Here is an 18,504-nt window from a genome sequence, read left to right as displayed (position 1 = left end):
AGGTGAAATAAGCTTCTGGGGGGTGTTTGGATCGAGGTCATGGTGCAAAGGACCCTAGGGTGAAATTACTCCGAACCATCACTTTAACTGTTTCCAGGCAGCCATATCAAGATCAAGTCTACTCTTAAATTAAAGTGTGGCAAGACTTCGAAAAATATACACTTTTCCAGTCGCTTTAATTTGCTCTCTGTCACTCTGAGAGCCTGAGGCCGTTCACTAACATTCACAGCACGGAAATCAGAAAACAAGACCAATAATTAAATGGACAGGACTAATACAATTTGCTTTGCCAGTAAGTGTCTGTATGCAAGTGTGCTGCATATACAAGTAGGAGAGTGTGAGAAAGGAACTGTCTTAACAGCAAGAAAAAAATGACAATTTAAGTATGTGCAAGTGTCCATTATGGATGTCTCCAGTATACCTGCCTGAACATGTGGCTGTTTTACATGTTTGTATATGTGTAATTATTAAGCATCCTAGCCTTTTCAATGAATTCCTTTCCATTCCAGTTTTCATTACTTCAATCAGGCAGACAAGTCCAATTAATACTGCACATATTCCCATCATAGATGCACAAAACAAACATGTATTACTTCTGTGCACTGTGTATGCATGGATATACTGCTTATTATCCACAAAACAAACATGTGTACACTGTTACCTTGTAGTGCCTTTATTTCCCTCAAAGCTAATCTCCATCTTTTACATACAGTACACCCTACATAAATGTATAAACACACATGCTTTTGAGAGACCATTCACACACAAAGAGCTGGGACATTTCTTGTCCTTTAAAGACCAATACACACCAGGGACATTTTAGGAAGCAGCTTTGTTGTTGCTAAACACTGGAGTTCTCAAAACACTCATTTATCTGACTCTACTTGTCATGTATCCTCTTTTCTTCTTCATCCCTCTCCTCTAATCTGTCCTTCCTTTTCCCACCTGTTTATATTTGTGCTTTGTGCCCTGCTAGCTGCAGGGATTAAAGTTGGTGACGTTCGTCGGTCGGTTGCTTCCTTCTTTCCTCTGCTGCGCTCCACTAATTCCTCTCCTCCACTCTACCTCTGCTGCCCTCTTACTGTACGTCTCCCCTCTGTTTCCTGTTCTTTCTCTCTCTGTATTCTCTTGATTGTAAATCTTATATAACTGCTGTAAAATTATATTAATTGCTCGCTGACATAGCATATTAAGACACCAATTTCAATTTCTTGTCCACACACACACACACACACAGACACACACACACAGACACACACACACACACACACACAAAAAGACCTGTAAATCAAAGACATATAAATACATACATGCATCCAGCATTAATGTATGAGCATGCATGCACACAAAAATAAGGTTCATTTGAATCCATTTCACTCTCTATAACCTGGTATATTTTGCTTCTCACCAGAGTAAACAAACCACAAGAGGGTTCAATATGCTCTTAATTCAATCACATGTAAACACAAACTGCACTGCATCTGCCACTGTATTAACAGAGCATTAATCTTAAGTGAATGCTCTTTGATTTAAAAAGAAAATCTGTTTTCTGAAGCGAGTGAAATTGAAGTTAATTAACTCGTTGTGGCCACAGTCATTTAAAACTCTTTTGCTTCTTTGATAATTATCCAGCAGAGTTTTCACTCACAATGCTACGTAATAACCTGTTTGTTCACACCTTCAAGCCTAACTAAACTGCTAACTGACAAGCCTACCAATTACAGAGGTGGTCCCTGATCCTGTGGTAAGAATCAAATCATTAAACAGGAAGTTCAAAGACCAAATCAACAAAATTAGTCCTCCATGAATAACAACAAGTTACAATCTTGATTTCAATTACTAAGCCAATGATTCGAGCTGCCATGACATGCAAACGCACACATCAACACCAAACTCCAATTATATTTCCTCTTTGCATGTAGAACCACACAGCAATTAAAATAATTTCATTAACTTGCTGTCTCCTCCCCTCCTACCCGGAGAGTAAATTAAAGGGAAATATGGTCTTGCCGTATGCAGCTAGTTAGAAAGCCATAGCTCTCGGCTATGAGTAAGAGAAGGCGCAAGAACGAGAAATTAATAGTTGTGGAAACATGTAGCATTTCCAAGCAAATGCAGCGGAACTAATGAGGCTCTTGTTTGGAACAAAAGATCCACGGCCTGCTGTTAGTGAGGGAAAAACATGGAATATCTTACTAAGTAGAAAACCGAAGAAGAACGAAAACATGGATGAAAGATTAGCTGTGAGTATTCTCCTTAATTGTATTTTGTTTTCTGTCCAATATAACAGTAATTCCAGTCTAATATTTCCACAGTTTGGACACATAAACAAAGAACATTTACATTAGGTTTAAATCACAGTTTAACTATTTAGCAGACCTGTTTCTGGAATCCAGATAAAAGCCTTAACATTGCAGTAGAGTCTTGCAAGGCACAAGGCAACCTTAACACAGTAATCTTCAACTTGGCTCCTAAACTCTTTGACTCATGCAAGATTGCATATGTCTATTAGCTGTGAGCACTTCAACAAAAGAGAGATGCTCCCTTCTCTTTGTTTGATTCTAATGATTAAAGAGTAAATGTATCCAAGTCCGAATTTTCTTTAAAGTGCTCATATTATGCTCATTTTCAGGTTCATAATTGTATTGAGAGTTTGTACCAGAATAGGTTTACATGGTTTCATTTTTAAAAAACACCATATTTTTGTTGTACTGCACATTGCTGCAGCTCCCCTTTTCACGCTGTGTGTTGAGCTGTCTGTTTTAGCTACAGAGTGAGGCATCTCACTTCGGTTCCATCTTTGTTAGGAGTCGCACATGCGCAGTACCTAGGTAAGCACTACTAGCCATTAAGAAGCAGAGGCGTGCCACGCTAGCAGCTAGGCGAGCATTATAACGTGTGTTACAAAGTGACGCACGTTTGTCACGGAAGTAAAGGCTGGACTACAATAGAGCGGTTTGTGAACAATGTTTTCTGTTGGAGATGGTAAGTCCCTTTAGGGTGGACTTTGGGCTTTTTTACTTTGTAAACCTATAACATGCACAAAAAAAAGATATATAAGACAATAAAGGGAAAAAGCCAAAAAGCATAATATGAGCACTTTAAAGGGGTGATAGAATGCAAAACCGATTTTACCCTGTCATAGTTGAATAACGACAGTTCGGTGGGTAAATAGGACATACATAGAAGCTTGTATTAAGAGAACGGTCACGCCCCAACATTTACATAGGCTACACAACTGACCTGAGATCAGGTAGTCTTCTGACTCTAGCTAGGTCACGCAGATCTCTGCTATTCCATTACAAAATTCACTTCTGAAACTTTTTTATGCGAGAAATCAACTATGTAAAGCTCAAATATGGGCCGCTTTACGAAAATGGATGGCTAATTGCAAATTTTGTCCGACTGTGTGTCGGAGTTCAGTGCCGGTGCTGCCTGTGTAGCTGCCTCGCCGCCCGGCCTGCCTTCCTTCCTTCCCAGACCCCGGCCTGCTGTGAGGTACTTGGAGCTCCATCACGACTGGCAGCCCACAGCACTCCATACCCGCGCAAAGTCACCGTCTCTTGGGCTAATGACAACCAAATGCCCCTGCCATGACAGAGCTCCAGGGCCTGCAACTCCCCTCTTCCTGCTAGCTAAATGCCCGGTGTATGTGAGTGAGAGCGCGGTCAGCGAGCTTGTTACGCCAGCAATCTCTTACCACAGGTTTCAGTTACTCTTTTAATGTGTGTAATTATAATGTGTTGAGTTATTTAAACAAACGATTGGGGAAATAAACGCCGCTTGTCCGCGAGTCTCATTGATAGCGCCTGCGGCTGGATGTAGCTCTATCAATGAGAGCTAGCTAGCCTCCTCTTAGAATTCCTCTGAAATTCACAAATATTCATTCACTTGAAATCGGACACCGTTGTTAGCTTTATAAGATATTTAGTTAGATGTTGTATACGTGGCGTGACGAAATTCAAACTGTAAATATACTTGAATTACGACCAAAAATGAAGCTAACTATCCGTGATTTGTAGCTACACAGGTAGCTAGGATTGAAGGGACAGTTGCAGCTAACGGAAGCCCTACTCTTCACAAATATTCATTAATTTGAAATCGGACACAGTTGTTAACTTTATAAGACATTTAGTTAGATGTTGTATACGTGGCATGACGAAATTCAAACTGTAAATATACTCGGAATAACGCCGAAAATGAAGCTAACTATCCGTGATTTGTAGCTACAAATCTACATCCAGCCGCAGGCTCGATCAATGAGACTCGCGGACAAGCGGCGTTTATTTCCCCAATTGTTTGTTTAAATAACTCAACACATTATAATTACACACATTAAAAGATTAACTGGAACCTGTGGTAAGAGATTGCTGGCGTAACAAGCTCGCTGACCGCGCTCTCACTTACATACACCGGGCATTTAGCTAGCAGGGCAGGGGCATTTGGTTGTCATTAGCCCAAGAGACGGTGACTTTGCGCGGGTATGGAGTGCTGTGGGCTGCCAGTCGTGACGGAGCTCCAAGTACCTCACAGCAGGCCGGGGTCTGGGAAGGAAGGCAGGCCGGGCGGCGAGGCAGCAACACAGGCAGCACCGGTGCTGAACTCCGACACACAGTCGGACAAAATTTGCAATTAGACATCCATTTTCGTAAAGCGGCCCATATTTGAGCTTTACAAAAAAGTTTCAGAAGTGAATTTTGTAATGGAATAGCCCGATAAACAATGTATAACTTTGCAGTGTCTGAAATATGAGAGTCTCCCATGTGTTTCTATGTAGTTTGTTAAAACCAATCAGCACGTAGCTCATTCAGAATATTAATGAGCATACCATATTTGGAAGTAAAGCTCTTGTTCCAAATAGAGCCATATTCACAGGGTAGTTAAGGGCCTAATAAAATAGCATTCGGGCAATTTTCAGCCCAACCAATGTTACATACCCTATTAGAAGACCTTAAGGAACAGTGTAAAATACCCTATATAATCATTCTATCACCCCTTTAAATATGTTTCTTCAATTTGTTAATCATCTTACAACCCGTCACATTTATCTAGCAACCCCTTGGATCTACATTTTCAACGTCGATTTTAAAATCCAAACATTAATAGATAACATCTCAGGGGCATTCTGCAACCAGACTATGAATTTCACATGAGTTAAGGAAAAATCTGACATTACATACGCTAACATTGTTCATCAGTTTGTGGTTTCCAAAGCAGTACAGAAGTTATTTTGTGACATGTTTGTAAATATTATTTTGTACACCTTCTTTTCCTCAAATTGTCTTTTGCTACTTCGATCACACTTCGTATTTCATATGTTACCACCAACAGATCCATGAAGACTAACAGCATGTGCACTTCACCGATCCACCGAGGCCAGCGGCAGTTACCCGGGTGAAAATACTTTAAAATAATAAATGATAATAATGATGATAAATGATGAGTTATCGGATTGGTGCATAGACTTGCGTGCTCGCCAATACCCAATCCAGCATTTAAGGCAGTAATAGAGGCATCAATACTGTTACCGGTATCAGAACACTCAACATTTGGGGAAAAACGCAACACTAAGCAACACAATGCATCCAGAGAGGCAAAATAAATCAAAATATCTGTTTTGGAGCTTTACTTAGAGTGCAAGCCATCAAAAAAATCACTTCTAGATACACATAAATACATGAATGCAATGTTCATGTATGTGTGTGTGAACATGCCTATAGCAATAAAATATGTGCAGCATGGAGACATTCAATAAACCAGGCGCGTACAGCCTGCAGCAGGTGTGCATTGTTCGCACACAGGCACAGGGAAAAACCCTCTCTACACTGTACATCACAAACTAAACAGAGAAACTGAAAAAAGACCTGCAGAGAGAGTGAAAGAAGAAAGGAATACAGAATGAAGGGAAGGACAGGAGAAAAAGAGATATAGAGAACTCCCGCAGCTATCTTTATTCTCTGCCATCTGAAGAGCCCAGAGGAAGATAGGAGATGAATATGGAAGATCTTCCTCCTACACTCACTTTCTCACTACTGTCTCCTGAATGTTTTTTTTCTTTTCCATTGTTGTCTCCCTTCCATGCCAAACTAGTGATTAGAGCATTCCTAAAGGCCCTTTTTGTGTTCACTTTCCTAATTTTATAGCGCACTTTTTCCCGTTTTTCTATTTTACACCACTTTTGCCCCCCTCTCATCTCTCTCTCTCTCTCTCTCTGCTGCTCTGTGTCTGGGTATTTATTACGGTTTCTCTCCTGCAGATACTGTATGTTGTTCTGAGTGTGTTTGTGAGAGAGAGAGAGAAAGAGCATGCTATGCCACTTGAGCTCTGCCCTTCACACATGATCAATTAGTCACACAACACACACACACGCACACGCCTGCTAGTTACGAGTGCTCTTGTGGTCACCCTTTCATTTATACTTCTGTTCCTATCTATTTCCTTGTCTTCTTTTTTACATACTTTTTGTTTACTACACACTACTGGACATACTCAACTTTTCTTCTGCTCTCTGTGTAATGTCACTACTTTGAATTACTCTCTATTCTTTCAAACCAAATGATGTTGGCTTGCAAGCCCAGATATCACATTGCACCTGAAAATTTAAATACATTTACTGTAGCTGGCTAAAGAATAAAGTTCAATTTAAAGAATGTGTTTTCCAAATACCAGTCTACAGATTATATTATGTAATTGTTTTCCAGGATATACAACATGATTCCATAAACAAACACTGTTAAACACATTACTCGGATTTCTGACCACAAAACATAATGATCGTGTATTTCTAAACAACCCTGATGAGCTGTATTTCTCCTCCACAGGGATAACAGAGAGAAATAATTGCCTCCTTCAGCGGTCACATCCAGTGCATTGTGAAATCTCCTCATTGTTGATGGTCACTGCTTTCAGTGCTTGTTCTCCACTTCAAACTCAAAAACAAGCATATGATGTATTATATACTGTATGTTATCTCAACAGATCAGTATGATATACCAAGTTTTTCACACAAACACACTGACTCACCTGTAGACTTGAAGTGTTTTCTCCCCATATTCCGCAGCTTCCTCCCAGTGTCCCAGGTGAATGGAAGCATCTAGAGCCATGTCTGTCATTCGGAGTTTATAAAGATTTTGATCGGGCACGTCACTGCCAACAGTCGATAATAGATGACTACAGCCCTGTAATAGCGCTTGCCAATCTAGATGGTCACTTAAGGAAAAGCAACATTAAAACTGGATGCCCACAAAATGTGAAAATTAAAGCTGCACATCCATATCTCCTGAGGGAAATCTTACGTATTTATGAAGACAAATTGGTATAGATGATGAAAAGTTGACAGTCGAGAGTCTTTTTTTTTCGATTGCTTGGTCAAAACTCAAGTCACATTGTTAAAGCTCTACACACAGTCAGCGAAACACAAGTCCACATCGTGGACCAAACTGTGAATCAGTTTTTCATTGCTTTCACAAGAAATGCATTCAATGACCAAATTTTTCCAAAATCCATGAACTCTTGTCATTTATACTCAATCACCTGCAAAACATGATATACCTGCAGCACATTTTTCAATTGCTAACACACAAATGATGATGGCAAATTTTGTGCATTTCTGAAGTAACATTACTGAAATATTTAGAAAATCTTAGCAGAATATGTGCAATAAAATCAAGTAATAATTCTAAACAGCTGATTTCATCTGAAAGATAATATGTGATGTTGATGAAAACCTCTAGCCAAATGCAGGAGAGAAGAATAACTAGAACCCTCACAGTACTGGACAGTATGAGTTATTATACTATACATGTTCTTATGATGTGAGAGGTGTAAACCGAGCCCTGGGTATCCTGCTCTGCCTTTGAGAAAATGAAAGCTCAGATGGGCAGATGTGGAATCTTCTCCTTATGAGGTCATAAGGAGCAAGGTTACCTCCCCTTTCTCTGCTTTGCCCGCCCAGAGAATTTGGCCCACTCATGAGAGAGAGAGAGACATCATAGCTTTCAAACGAGAAAAGTGGCAGTTGGTCAAGGCCACACCCCCACCCTCCACCTTGCCCCCCTCCCCTCCTCAATAGCTACAGACACAGAAATGGCACATACTAAGGAAAGCTCATTGTGGGACTGGCTCTAGTGGCTGCAATTCTACACCAAGGCAGAATTTCGGGAAAGAGACTTCAGATACAGTACTAGGGGACCAGTAAGGTTTTAAATAAAAGTCTTCAGATACAATATTAGGGGACCACTAAGGTCTATATAAAAGCATCCAAAGAGCACCATGTCATGGGACCTTTAATAAGTAAAGTGATAAGGTGTTATTCTTATTCCATAATGAAATACGGATTTATGTGAAAAATCATTTAAATTCCAATGTAAAAAGTTCATTATTCATGTAATGCTCCTTGTTAGTGTTTGTTAGGTCAGAATGTTATGAGTGACAACGCCGGCTTTTTGAGTGAGAATTGTTGCCAGTGTTTTGGTCAAACAAGCTTATTTTGAGGTATGAAGTGTTTTAGTGGTTTGAGTGAGTTTTGGTGGTGAGATCAGCTATTTGGCCAAGATACATGTTGGTAACGCAGTAAGACGAGTTTTGGGAAAGTGGCTTCAGTATTTAGCGATACTTGTAAGCAATCAAAAGAAACAAATCATTATCCCACAATACGGTAGATGATAAATGACGACAATGCTCAGTGTCTACTGGCTTCGGGGAATCTTGGCGGTAAAGGATACCCGACTCTGCTTTCAGTCCTTCAAGTCTGGGTAGAGCCTCCTTCAGTGGGCGCCATGTCGATTCTTTCCCTGACAGCATGAGTCCGTCCTAGGAAAGACAGGAGAAGGACTGCCTGAACTTCCACACTGACAAAGTAGACATTAAAGTCTAAACAAACACATTAATGTCCATACTTGACATGCAAGCAGGCACACACATTCATCATGAGGAGTGAATTGGGTGATCATTCAAAACAGACAGAATTGAATGAGTTTATGAACATTTGAGTACCTGAGTGTTAACATTAAAACAACTTCCTGTCTCATCCCAGTGTAGTGACAGCTGATGGCAATCATAGATATTACAGCAAATGCAGTCTGCTGCCAATATGTGAGCATTTGTGTGACAGATTTACATAGTATCGCTATGTAGCTGTTGCTTAAGTAGTGATTCAAAAGAACCACACACACACACTTTTTGAGTGCTGCTGTGTTGTGGTAGAGAAAGACAAAAGTGTCATATACGGCATATGGAAAACAAAGCCAAAGGTAGACGTGAAGGCAGAGAAAAAAGAGGGAGACAGAGAAAAGAAAACATACGGAGCGAGAGAGAGACAGTGGGATACTGGAAGAGAAAGACAGTGAATTGAGATGGATAGAAAAGAAAACTGCAGCTGAAAGACAAGATATTTCTCATTTTTCGGTAGGTGGTCAGAGAGAGAGAGAGAGAGAGAGAGAGAGAGAGAGACAGAGAGAGAGAGAGAGAGAGAGTAAAGAGGTGAAGCGTGACAGAGTGACGGAGAGGAAGACAGCCAGAGATAAGACAGAATGTGAGCGAAGGAGGTAAAGGAGGAGAGGACAGGAAAGGGTACACTGTAACACGTTATGCACAGATACACAGCCAAGAGCGGCATTGCACAAGTGTGTGTGTGTGTGTGTGTGTGTAAAAAAAAAAAAAGTAAAAGATAGAGAGAGAGAGAGAGAGAGAGAGAGAGAGAGAGAGAGTACATGCTTGTGTGAACTTCTGGTCTTCGTGTTTCACACATTTCATGCAATCACATTTTTCAAGTTAAAAGAAATTTGGGTTAGGAATGTATTAGGGAAGAGCTTCATACAGAACAAGGTATGTGTGTGTGTGTGTGTGTGTGTGTGTGTGTGTGTGTGTGTGTGTGTGTGTGTGTGTGTGTGTGTGTGTGTGTGTGTGTGACCTGAGATAACCTGCGGTAGGCAGTATTCTGGAAAAGGAAAAAAAAACTGCCATAATTTGATAATACAGTCCTCCTCCTGCAGCTCTCCCTTCTCTGTCCTAAGCCCCTCCCAGCAGACAAGCACAGGCATCTGCCCGAGCTTCATCCTGATCGTGATCCCAATGCCATTTGTAGCAATTCTATGAGAATTACTGTTCTGTCTTCTTTACAAACTTGTGGGGGTCTATAAAGACCTTTGAGATGACATACTGTGATTTGAGGATCTAGCTAGCTACATAACATGAACTTGAATTAGCCACAGCCATGAGCCTTCGGCTATGGTTAGCAGAAGGCTAAACTATTAGCAACATTTTCTCTCCATCTCTGAAACGATTCGCCGATATTGACACGTGTTTAATTGCATTTATTGTCAGATTCTCTTCTTTAGAAGTCTGCCTTCTTTTTTCTGTTGCTTTGCTGTGTAGGCAGTTCCAATGCTGGAATAGCAACTTTTCCGCCACTGTATCAGGCTTTCATTGCCTAAGGGGACATGTATGCACATTTGCATTTGTAGAACAGCCAATACGAAAGCCCTCTCTCTGAAATGACTGGCAATTGGCCAAAGTCTCCCATCACGGGTTAGATTTTCTAAAGCTTGAAAACAGAGCCACTGAGGAGGTGCAGAAGTCTAGTTTTCTCTCGGACTACATGAAGAACAATATGCTAAATAATTATTTATTAAATAAATTAAATAATATATATTTCAAGGTAATTTTTGCTCAATGACGCAACAAAAAAACTGCCTACTAACTGCATACCAATGATCCAATCATAGGTTTAGGCAGTTATGCATGACAATTAGTTAAGATAAGAGAAGTACTCTCATTCGTTAGTCAGAATATTGATGGAACTTTTAGCCATTTAAACCTCTCTACAGGAGTTTTTATTCGAGTTTCTCATTTTGTGATATACCAGCGACACAATGCATTTCACTGAATTTTTTTTGGTAGAGTAAGCTTCTAGAATGCCACCTCCATTGTTTCAGCATTAATAAGCAAAGTTCCTGTCTATGCTGTAAGTCATGCTAAAAGAAATGTATCAAGTTAAACATCTACTTCTGGGAAAATATCTTTGTACTATGTTCAGGCTGCACTATAAACAATATCTCATAGCAGTGTATATGAACGTGTATACCACAGTACAATGAAGAAAGATGTTAAATACGGGAAGAAAACTATGAAAGTGTATATGGAAAAGTGTAATGAGACATTTCTGGACAATTGTCCATAACAGGGAACAAGAATATTGATAGGATGCTTTGATAAGACACATGCTAATTTTGATAAATGCCTTACTTTGAGTATTACCCCTAGTTGGATCATTGTGTGCATGTAAATGCAGTCATTGGCATAGTTTATGTTTGGAAATGAATGACAATTATGTCTTTATATATATATATATAAAAAAAATTAAAAAAAAAACTGAAAAAAAAGCAGCGAATGTGACGATGTCATTTGTGTGCGTCTTACTTTGTCTTGAGAGTCGCAATGCTGGCAGTGGCATGTAAAATGGTACTGGTCCTCCAGCTGTCTCTGTCGATCTTCAGTCAATGACAAAGTCTCAATGTAACTTATAGTAAGCTGAAAACAGAAAGAACAGTTTAGTTTACCTTTTTTGCTTAATTACTTTGCTATATTTACTATACTAAAGAACATAGTACAATGCAGTTCAGTGCAGAAAAATAATTTGGAGTTTAAATTGTGTAGATTATGTATGGTGGAAAAAGAGATAGTGTAGGAGTAAAGTGTGTGTGTGTGTGTGTGTGTGTGTGTGTGTGTGTGTGTGTGTGTGTGTGTGTGTGTGTGTGTGTGTGTGTGTGTGTGTGTGTGTGTGTGTGTGTGTGTGTGTGTGTGTGTGTGTGTGTGTATATCTTCCAGATGGTGTGGATGCATCTCATTACACAGTCAGGAGGGATGGTGAAGTATGGAAAATGAGGGAAGACACTGCCAAGTGTCATACTGCTTGTGTTGCAGTGATATTTCACTTGGCTACACTTTTGAGGATTACTTTAATAACATTGGGTTTATTGTACTTCTATTAACATTTATTAATACTTGTACAATAAAATTCACACAATAACCACATTGATTTTATGTTTATGTAAAATATGTTTTTTAGTTTCAGATTATGTGTCATGCAATAACAGCCTTAGGCATTGGCTCCTCAGTAGCAAATGACTGTAAAACATTCAATAAATATTGCTCATAACATCAACATAAAAAACATCGCTGTCTATAAAATCAGAGTCATATTCCACGATGTTGTGAAGATGAAGGGTGTGAGTATTTTTTTTTTTCTTGCTCATACCTCCTCTTCGGGGTTGATATCTCGAACAGCTCTGAGCTGCAGTTTTGTTCCCACAAACATCATCACACAGTTTGGCCTACAGTCATGGTTTAGCAGAGATAAACTGGGAGAGGGCAAACAAGATGATGAGGGGCAGGAGGGAAGGGGAAGAGTGAAGGTAAAAGAGAGGCAAAGAGTGAGGAGAGAAGGGAGGATGAATGAACCAAAGACGAGAAGGAAGAGAGACAAAGAGAGAATGAGGGGAGTAAAGGGAGAGAGAGAAAATTGCATGTGTGATTAAATGTTTAACTTTCAAATCCTTCCTGGCAAACAAAAAGACAGAGAGCACATGGTAACGGTTGAGGAAATACAACTAGAGCCTCATCCTGCTGAGCCACCAACTGCCACATGTCCAACTGTTCAGGGGGTTCAATAATCACTGAGACCAATGTTGAGTGAAATAGTAATTTGTTCCAACATATTCATGAGTCAAAAAACACATGTTGAGTGACACATCACCCTTAAAAGATCACCATCCATCTATCGGAAAGTTTAGTGTGACAGCTGTGGGATACCATGTGTCTTTTATCCCTGTATCCAGTGCTGTTAGGGGGGTTAAATATCATCTGGCACCACGGCTTCTCATAATGTGAATCCTGCACATATAGTTAAGACTGAGTAGGGTTGCAATGGTATGAGATTTTCACAGTACGATAACGTCTCAGAAAATATCACGGTTTCACAGTATCACACAATTATCATTATTATTATTGTTGTTGTTGTTATCATCATCATCATCATCATCACCACCATCATCAGTTACAATGATCCTTAAATAAATGAAAACTGATTTTTTTTAGGTTGAACAAATGCTTCATTGTAATTGAAACTTCAAACCATTTTTTTTGTATGTGTAAGCTAATGTAGATGGTATGCTTTATACCATGGTATACCGTGAAACCAGTATAAGGCTGCAACCCTAAGACAAAAAGTTGCACACACATGGACACGCAAACACTGATAATTCCCTGCACAGTGTGACAAAATTAGTACTCCGCTTCTGTCATAAAAAATGTCACTCATCATTTCTTTCAGTCGCTCTATCTTTTAGTCTCTCTCTCTCTCTCAGACACATTTACACAAATAAATCAGGAAACAATGGGTATTTCTGTCACAACAAAGACTCAAATTTAAAACAGATACAGCCAATCCTCTTACCAATCCACACGCACATTGACTGACATTGTCGGCATCATAACACTGATGCGAAATATGATTGTTTTTATTTACACGTTTTATATTACTTTACTTGATTTTATGAAAATCATAATAAAACAGCATTTTTGGACAAACATGTGTAAGTATGATGTATTTCCAACATCATAATGACATAAGAACATTGTGGGGGCAGGATGTATAGCAACACAAGGCGGTCTTGTCTATCTCTTCGCTCGATCAAGCTCGCTGCCAACGTCTCTGCAGCCTGTATTTCATTGTGGCCTTAGTTCAACAGTGCCACAAACCACAGCCTCTAAAATGATCATACACTCCTCATACATTCATACAGTTGAATCAACACCTCTAAACTGTATAACCTTTATGAAAGTAGGATTTGTTATATTAGATTGCATTAGGTTTAGCTAGGTGTTGTACCTAACAAAGGCAACTGAGTGTATTACTCTTATAATTGGAGTCTTATATGTAGCCTACTAGGGCTGCTCCCTCTTAGTCGATTAGTCAACTAATCGGTCGTTTTGGTCTTAGTCAACTTAGATTTCTTTAGTCGATTAGTCATGTTTTATGCTTTTTTCATGTGGAATTACTTATTTCCAAGAAACGTACGAGCACATCTCTGGTAAACACAAGAATTAAAGTGGTGCTTTTGCATGACTCTTTGCGGAAAAACTCAGATTTACAGATCTGTCGATTAAATCAACTAATCGATTAGTCAATACAATTGAATGAGTGTTAGTTGACTAAGAATTTCTTCAAATCGAGCACAGCCCTATAGCCTACGCTTCATTAATTGTCACGTCAGTCATGAAAAGACTGAAAGACGTAAAAACTGAATAGTGCTGATTTTACTATATTGTAAAGTCTGTGTTTCTTTCCGGAGCTGATTATCTAATTGTTGTGGATGATGTGATTAAAAAATTTGCATTAATATAGTAGTATTTCTTTTTTTTAATTAGTATTAATATAGTAGTATTTTTTATTTATTTATTTAAAAACCTCCCTTACCCATAAATAGACATTTACGGTCACTGCACACATGGCTGGGAAAAATACTGAAGAGGTTTGTTTGTTTTTATGACCCCCTCGATTACTGCTGTTCTCGTTTATCATATTTATAAAGCAAAACAATGTGTGCAAAAGATAAAGACTGTGTGTGTGTGTGTGTGTGTGTGTTGAGCCTTTGTAAAACCATCAGTAACCCCCTGGCTTTGTTCTACAGTGGAGAAGTTGCAGGTTGAATATCAACTAGAAATCAAGCCCTCCTAACGATGCTTTTATCTGATGGAGAGCAGCACATTAGCATACTAATTAGATTAATTAACTAAACCCCATCTCACATTAACAATATCTGCTCACACTAACAGAAACTAACTGTTGCTGAACCCAGCAGGATAGATTGCCAAATATTGCACGAGAATAGAGAGGAGAGTCATTGATTAATGATTGATTATATTTAATGAAAGAGGGTTAAATGCTTTCATCTCTTTGTCCTGTCCTGCATCTTTATTTTTCAGAAAGAGATTCTCTGTGTCTGTGTTGTGCAGAAGTGGTTCACTACCGCGTGAACCACGTATATTTAGATATGATAAGAGTTGTGTTTCACATACAACATCATTTTGTAATGTAAAACCTCTGAAACTGCATTCACACATTCTCCAGTGAAGCTGAGACAAATAAAACTCTTTTAGTTGAGACAGACAAAAAACTCTTGCAGGACACCTTTCAACTATGTGCAATAAATGAAAATTTCTTGAGTGTTTGTATCATATTGTCAACTCATCTCTTCTTCCGGTTTTCATTTCAGTGCTTCTCTGTGAGGATTTGGCTGTGGCTACACATGGATTTATGTTACTCGGAGTTGATATCAAGTACAACGCTGTGGCACATTTAAGCAAGTGAAGTGTTATCGAACCAACTGTGAAATATTTTGGTCCAGATAAAGACCTCAGAGAATGGGATTTTACATCATATTTTCAATAGGCCGATTAGCAGAGAGGAAGAAAGAGACAGACCGAAAGAAGGATGAGCTTGGTGTTGACAGAGAAGAGAATGAGAGAGTCAGCAAATGAGAAAAAGCATTTTTGACATACAGTAGAGAAAGAAAAATGATCAGAAAGTGATGGCAGAGGTGTAGCCTCACCAGAGTAATCCCCCTCTCTTCAGCAAACCCAGTGGTTGCTAGGCAACCCAAAATATGAATAGGCAGGGGACCATCCTGCGAACAAGCCCATCATTTATGGATGAGTTACGACACAAATCGCAGACACACACTGACACTGACACACGGCGTTTGGCTGAGCTTTGGTAAAGCCACTGTGACCATCTGACATCTCAACACCGGCTAGATAAACTGACTGAGATACCTGCAGAGTGTGTGTGTGTGTGTGTGTGTGTGTGTGTGTGTGTGTGTGTGTGTCTGTCTAACAACATGTGGAACGACAGGCCAAATCCCACCCCATTCACTAGGACTCAATATGGGGATTACAGTGCATAGTGCCTTGCTCTGTGAGTGTGTGTGTGTGTGTGTGTGTGTGTGTGTTTCACTCCCACATGTCTGACAAGAATTAAGAGTCAAACTCGTTTCTCCCTGCGTTCTCGCTTCTCGCTGCATCCCCCCCCCCGTCTTCCCCAAACCGCATTATAATATTCTGTCAACATTCATTTTCAAGTTTTCACCTCACAACAAAAAACCACTTCCTTTCCTCCCTTCTACCTCGGACTTCAAAGATCCGTCAGGAAAATAGTGAGGGGGGTGGGGAGGGCTTTGAAAGTGAGCGGGTAAAGGATGGATGGGGTTGGTTGGGGTGTGGTGATCCGGCAGGTAATTCAAGAGCAATGTTTACATTTTGTGGCATTTTTAGTGTACAAGTGACAAAGAGAGGCACCATCTAACAATGATTATGAGCTAGATTGAAATTAATGATGTTTTTTAGATGTGTATGCTTCACACATTGCCCTTTTGTCTATGTGTGTGTGTGTGTGTGTGTGTGTGTGTGTGTGTGTACCCTAGGATACAGCCCAACTCCAATCTCTTGCAGCTCTCCGTCACTGATGGTGAAACAATTACATGTCACCTAAAGGAAAGAAAGAATAAAAAAAGGGGAGACAAGAGAGAGAGATGAGTTGTAAAATTGCCTCAGGGAACCAACACCACCTTTCATCATATGTTCTGAACATTTTTATATATCTTTGGAAGCTGCAAAACCCCACTAGCAATGCAGCTGAAACATGACATGCAAGGTTTTTGCTTTGGGATGCAAGGGATTTGATTGTGTGAAATAACAACCTGGTTTATTTTAAAAAGGAAAATAAAAGCCTTTTGAAAGAAAATACATGTCTGTAATATTTTTCATCAACTGAGTGAGCAGAATGTTGCATCAGTGATCATGTGCAGTGATTTTTAACAGAGTACGTGAAATGTATTTGTTTCCCACAGGGCCTGTGAAACTGTGAAAGTGAAAACATTGAAGATTAAATGTTAATAACAGTATAACTTAACGACACAGAAGGGACAGATGGAAGGAAACAAAATACACCCAGTAATTCCTTTGGAATAGGGATGATATTAAAGTAATGTATTACCCCCTTCAACATAATGAATGTTTGAGAGATAAAAGACAGGAGGAAAAAAAAAGAGAGAATAGTGGGGAAGAGAGAATGAAATTTGAGTGACTACTACTTTTTGAAATCACTGAAAACAGCCTACTAAACCTAGTGCCCTGTCAATCTTAATCAAACTAATTTATATTTAATATATAATATCTTTTATCTAAAGGAGAGAAGAGATGGACAGTAGCCAACGTTATTACAACCTGCCCAATTAAATAAAAAGCCGACTCTTAAAAAACGTGAGACACCTCAATGTCACATAGTAAGTTTATCAAATTAAGTTTATATACTTTTATGAGCATTTTATTTTGAAACACATCAAGTGTTAAAGCATACAAATGTATCCAAATGCACACACCCTGTTTTAAACACAGACAAGCTAAATCTACCCAACATCTTTAATCCTAAATCTAAAAGGCCCAATTAAACTTACACTCAGTTTAACTTTATCATAAATCTAAATACTGGATATTCTATAACAATTATGTGTATAAACCCCCCACAATGCTCCAGGGTGGTCTGCATGTTTTAAAGGACAATTTCAGGAAATATTTAATGAAAGAGTCTGCGCTTTCAGGAGACAGAGGAGAGATTTCAAACAAGGGAGAGAGATGGTTTGTTTTTTTCAACTAACAGTCGGCGCAGAGATGGTTTGAATAACAAATCCAAAAGAAGTTGTTTAAAAGACAAAGACAGAGAGAGATGATGAAAGGGAAAACCGCAATAAACACACTAAAACATAAAATAAGTTAACAGAGAAGTGAAAGCAACAAAAAAAAAAAAAAATAGAAAAAAAGTCTTTGATGTGTCAATTACTGAGCTAGTGCTGGTAAACAAGTGTTCTGCTGTGTGTGTGTGTGTGTGTGTGTGTGTGTGTGTGGTGGTCAGGGTGTGCATGTCTGCATGGGGTAGAAGTAGATAAATAATTGTAACTTTAGTAACATTAGTATTTCAGACTGTCAGATAAAGAGGCAGACAGAGGTATGCAGAAAGGGAGGGTAAGATTTAAAGTGAGCCACAGACAGCTGTTCCCCATCCTGCGGATACTCACACCAGAGTCAGGACTCAAAGCAAAATGATTGGATTTGAATCTGCAGTGGTAATAAACACCACGAGTGTCGGGTCTCTTGGGGAAATGAGGCTTTTTACTCAACTTATTCATTATAAATCTGACAGGAGGGAATGTGATTACATAGAAAAAACATTGAGAGAGACACACAACATTTTAAACTAAATCACACACACACACACACACACACACACACACACACACACACACACACACACACACACACACACACACACACACACACACACACACACACACACACTTCATTGTATTTCAGTTGCTCTCACAGTCATCCATCATCTCTGCCATAACGGAAATATGTTATATACGAATAACAATTCATCAAGATAGAATA

At 39.3% G+C, this 18,504-nt stretch overlaps 1 protein-coding gene across 1 annotated transcript in view; it reads right to left on the bottom strand.

Moving 5' to 3' along the window:
- The window catches only part of smyd3 (SET and MYND domain containing 3), a 79,491-nt gene that overhangs the window by 3,231 nt on the left and 57,756 nt on the right, over positions 1–18,504 (bottom strand). Inside the window, exons 6-10 of the mRNA XM_039794833.1 lie at positions 16,478–16,545; positions 12,257–12,359; positions 11,419–11,529; positions 8,724–8,811; positions 7,024–7,198 (exon numbers count right to left, since the gene is read on the bottom strand). Coding sequence (XP_039650767.1) covers positions 7,024–7,198; positions 8,724–8,811; positions 11,419–11,529; positions 12,257–12,359; positions 16,478–16,545 — 545 coding nt within the window. The remainder of the gene's footprint in view (positions 1–7,023; positions 7,199–8,723; positions 8,812–11,418; positions 11,530–12,256; positions 12,360–16,477; positions 16,546–18,504) is intronic.

The sequence above is a fragment of the Perca fluviatilis genome, chromosome 3, assembly GCF_010015445.1.
Source record: "Perca fluviatilis chromosome 3, GENO_Pfluv_1.0, whole genome shotgun sequence".
Classification (NCBI taxonomy): Eukaryota; Metazoa; Chordata; class Actinopteri; order Perciformes; family Percidae; genus Perca; species Perca fluviatilis.
The sequence above is the reverse complement of the archived record's forward strand: the minus strand, read 5'-3'. Positions and strand labels throughout refer to the sequence as shown.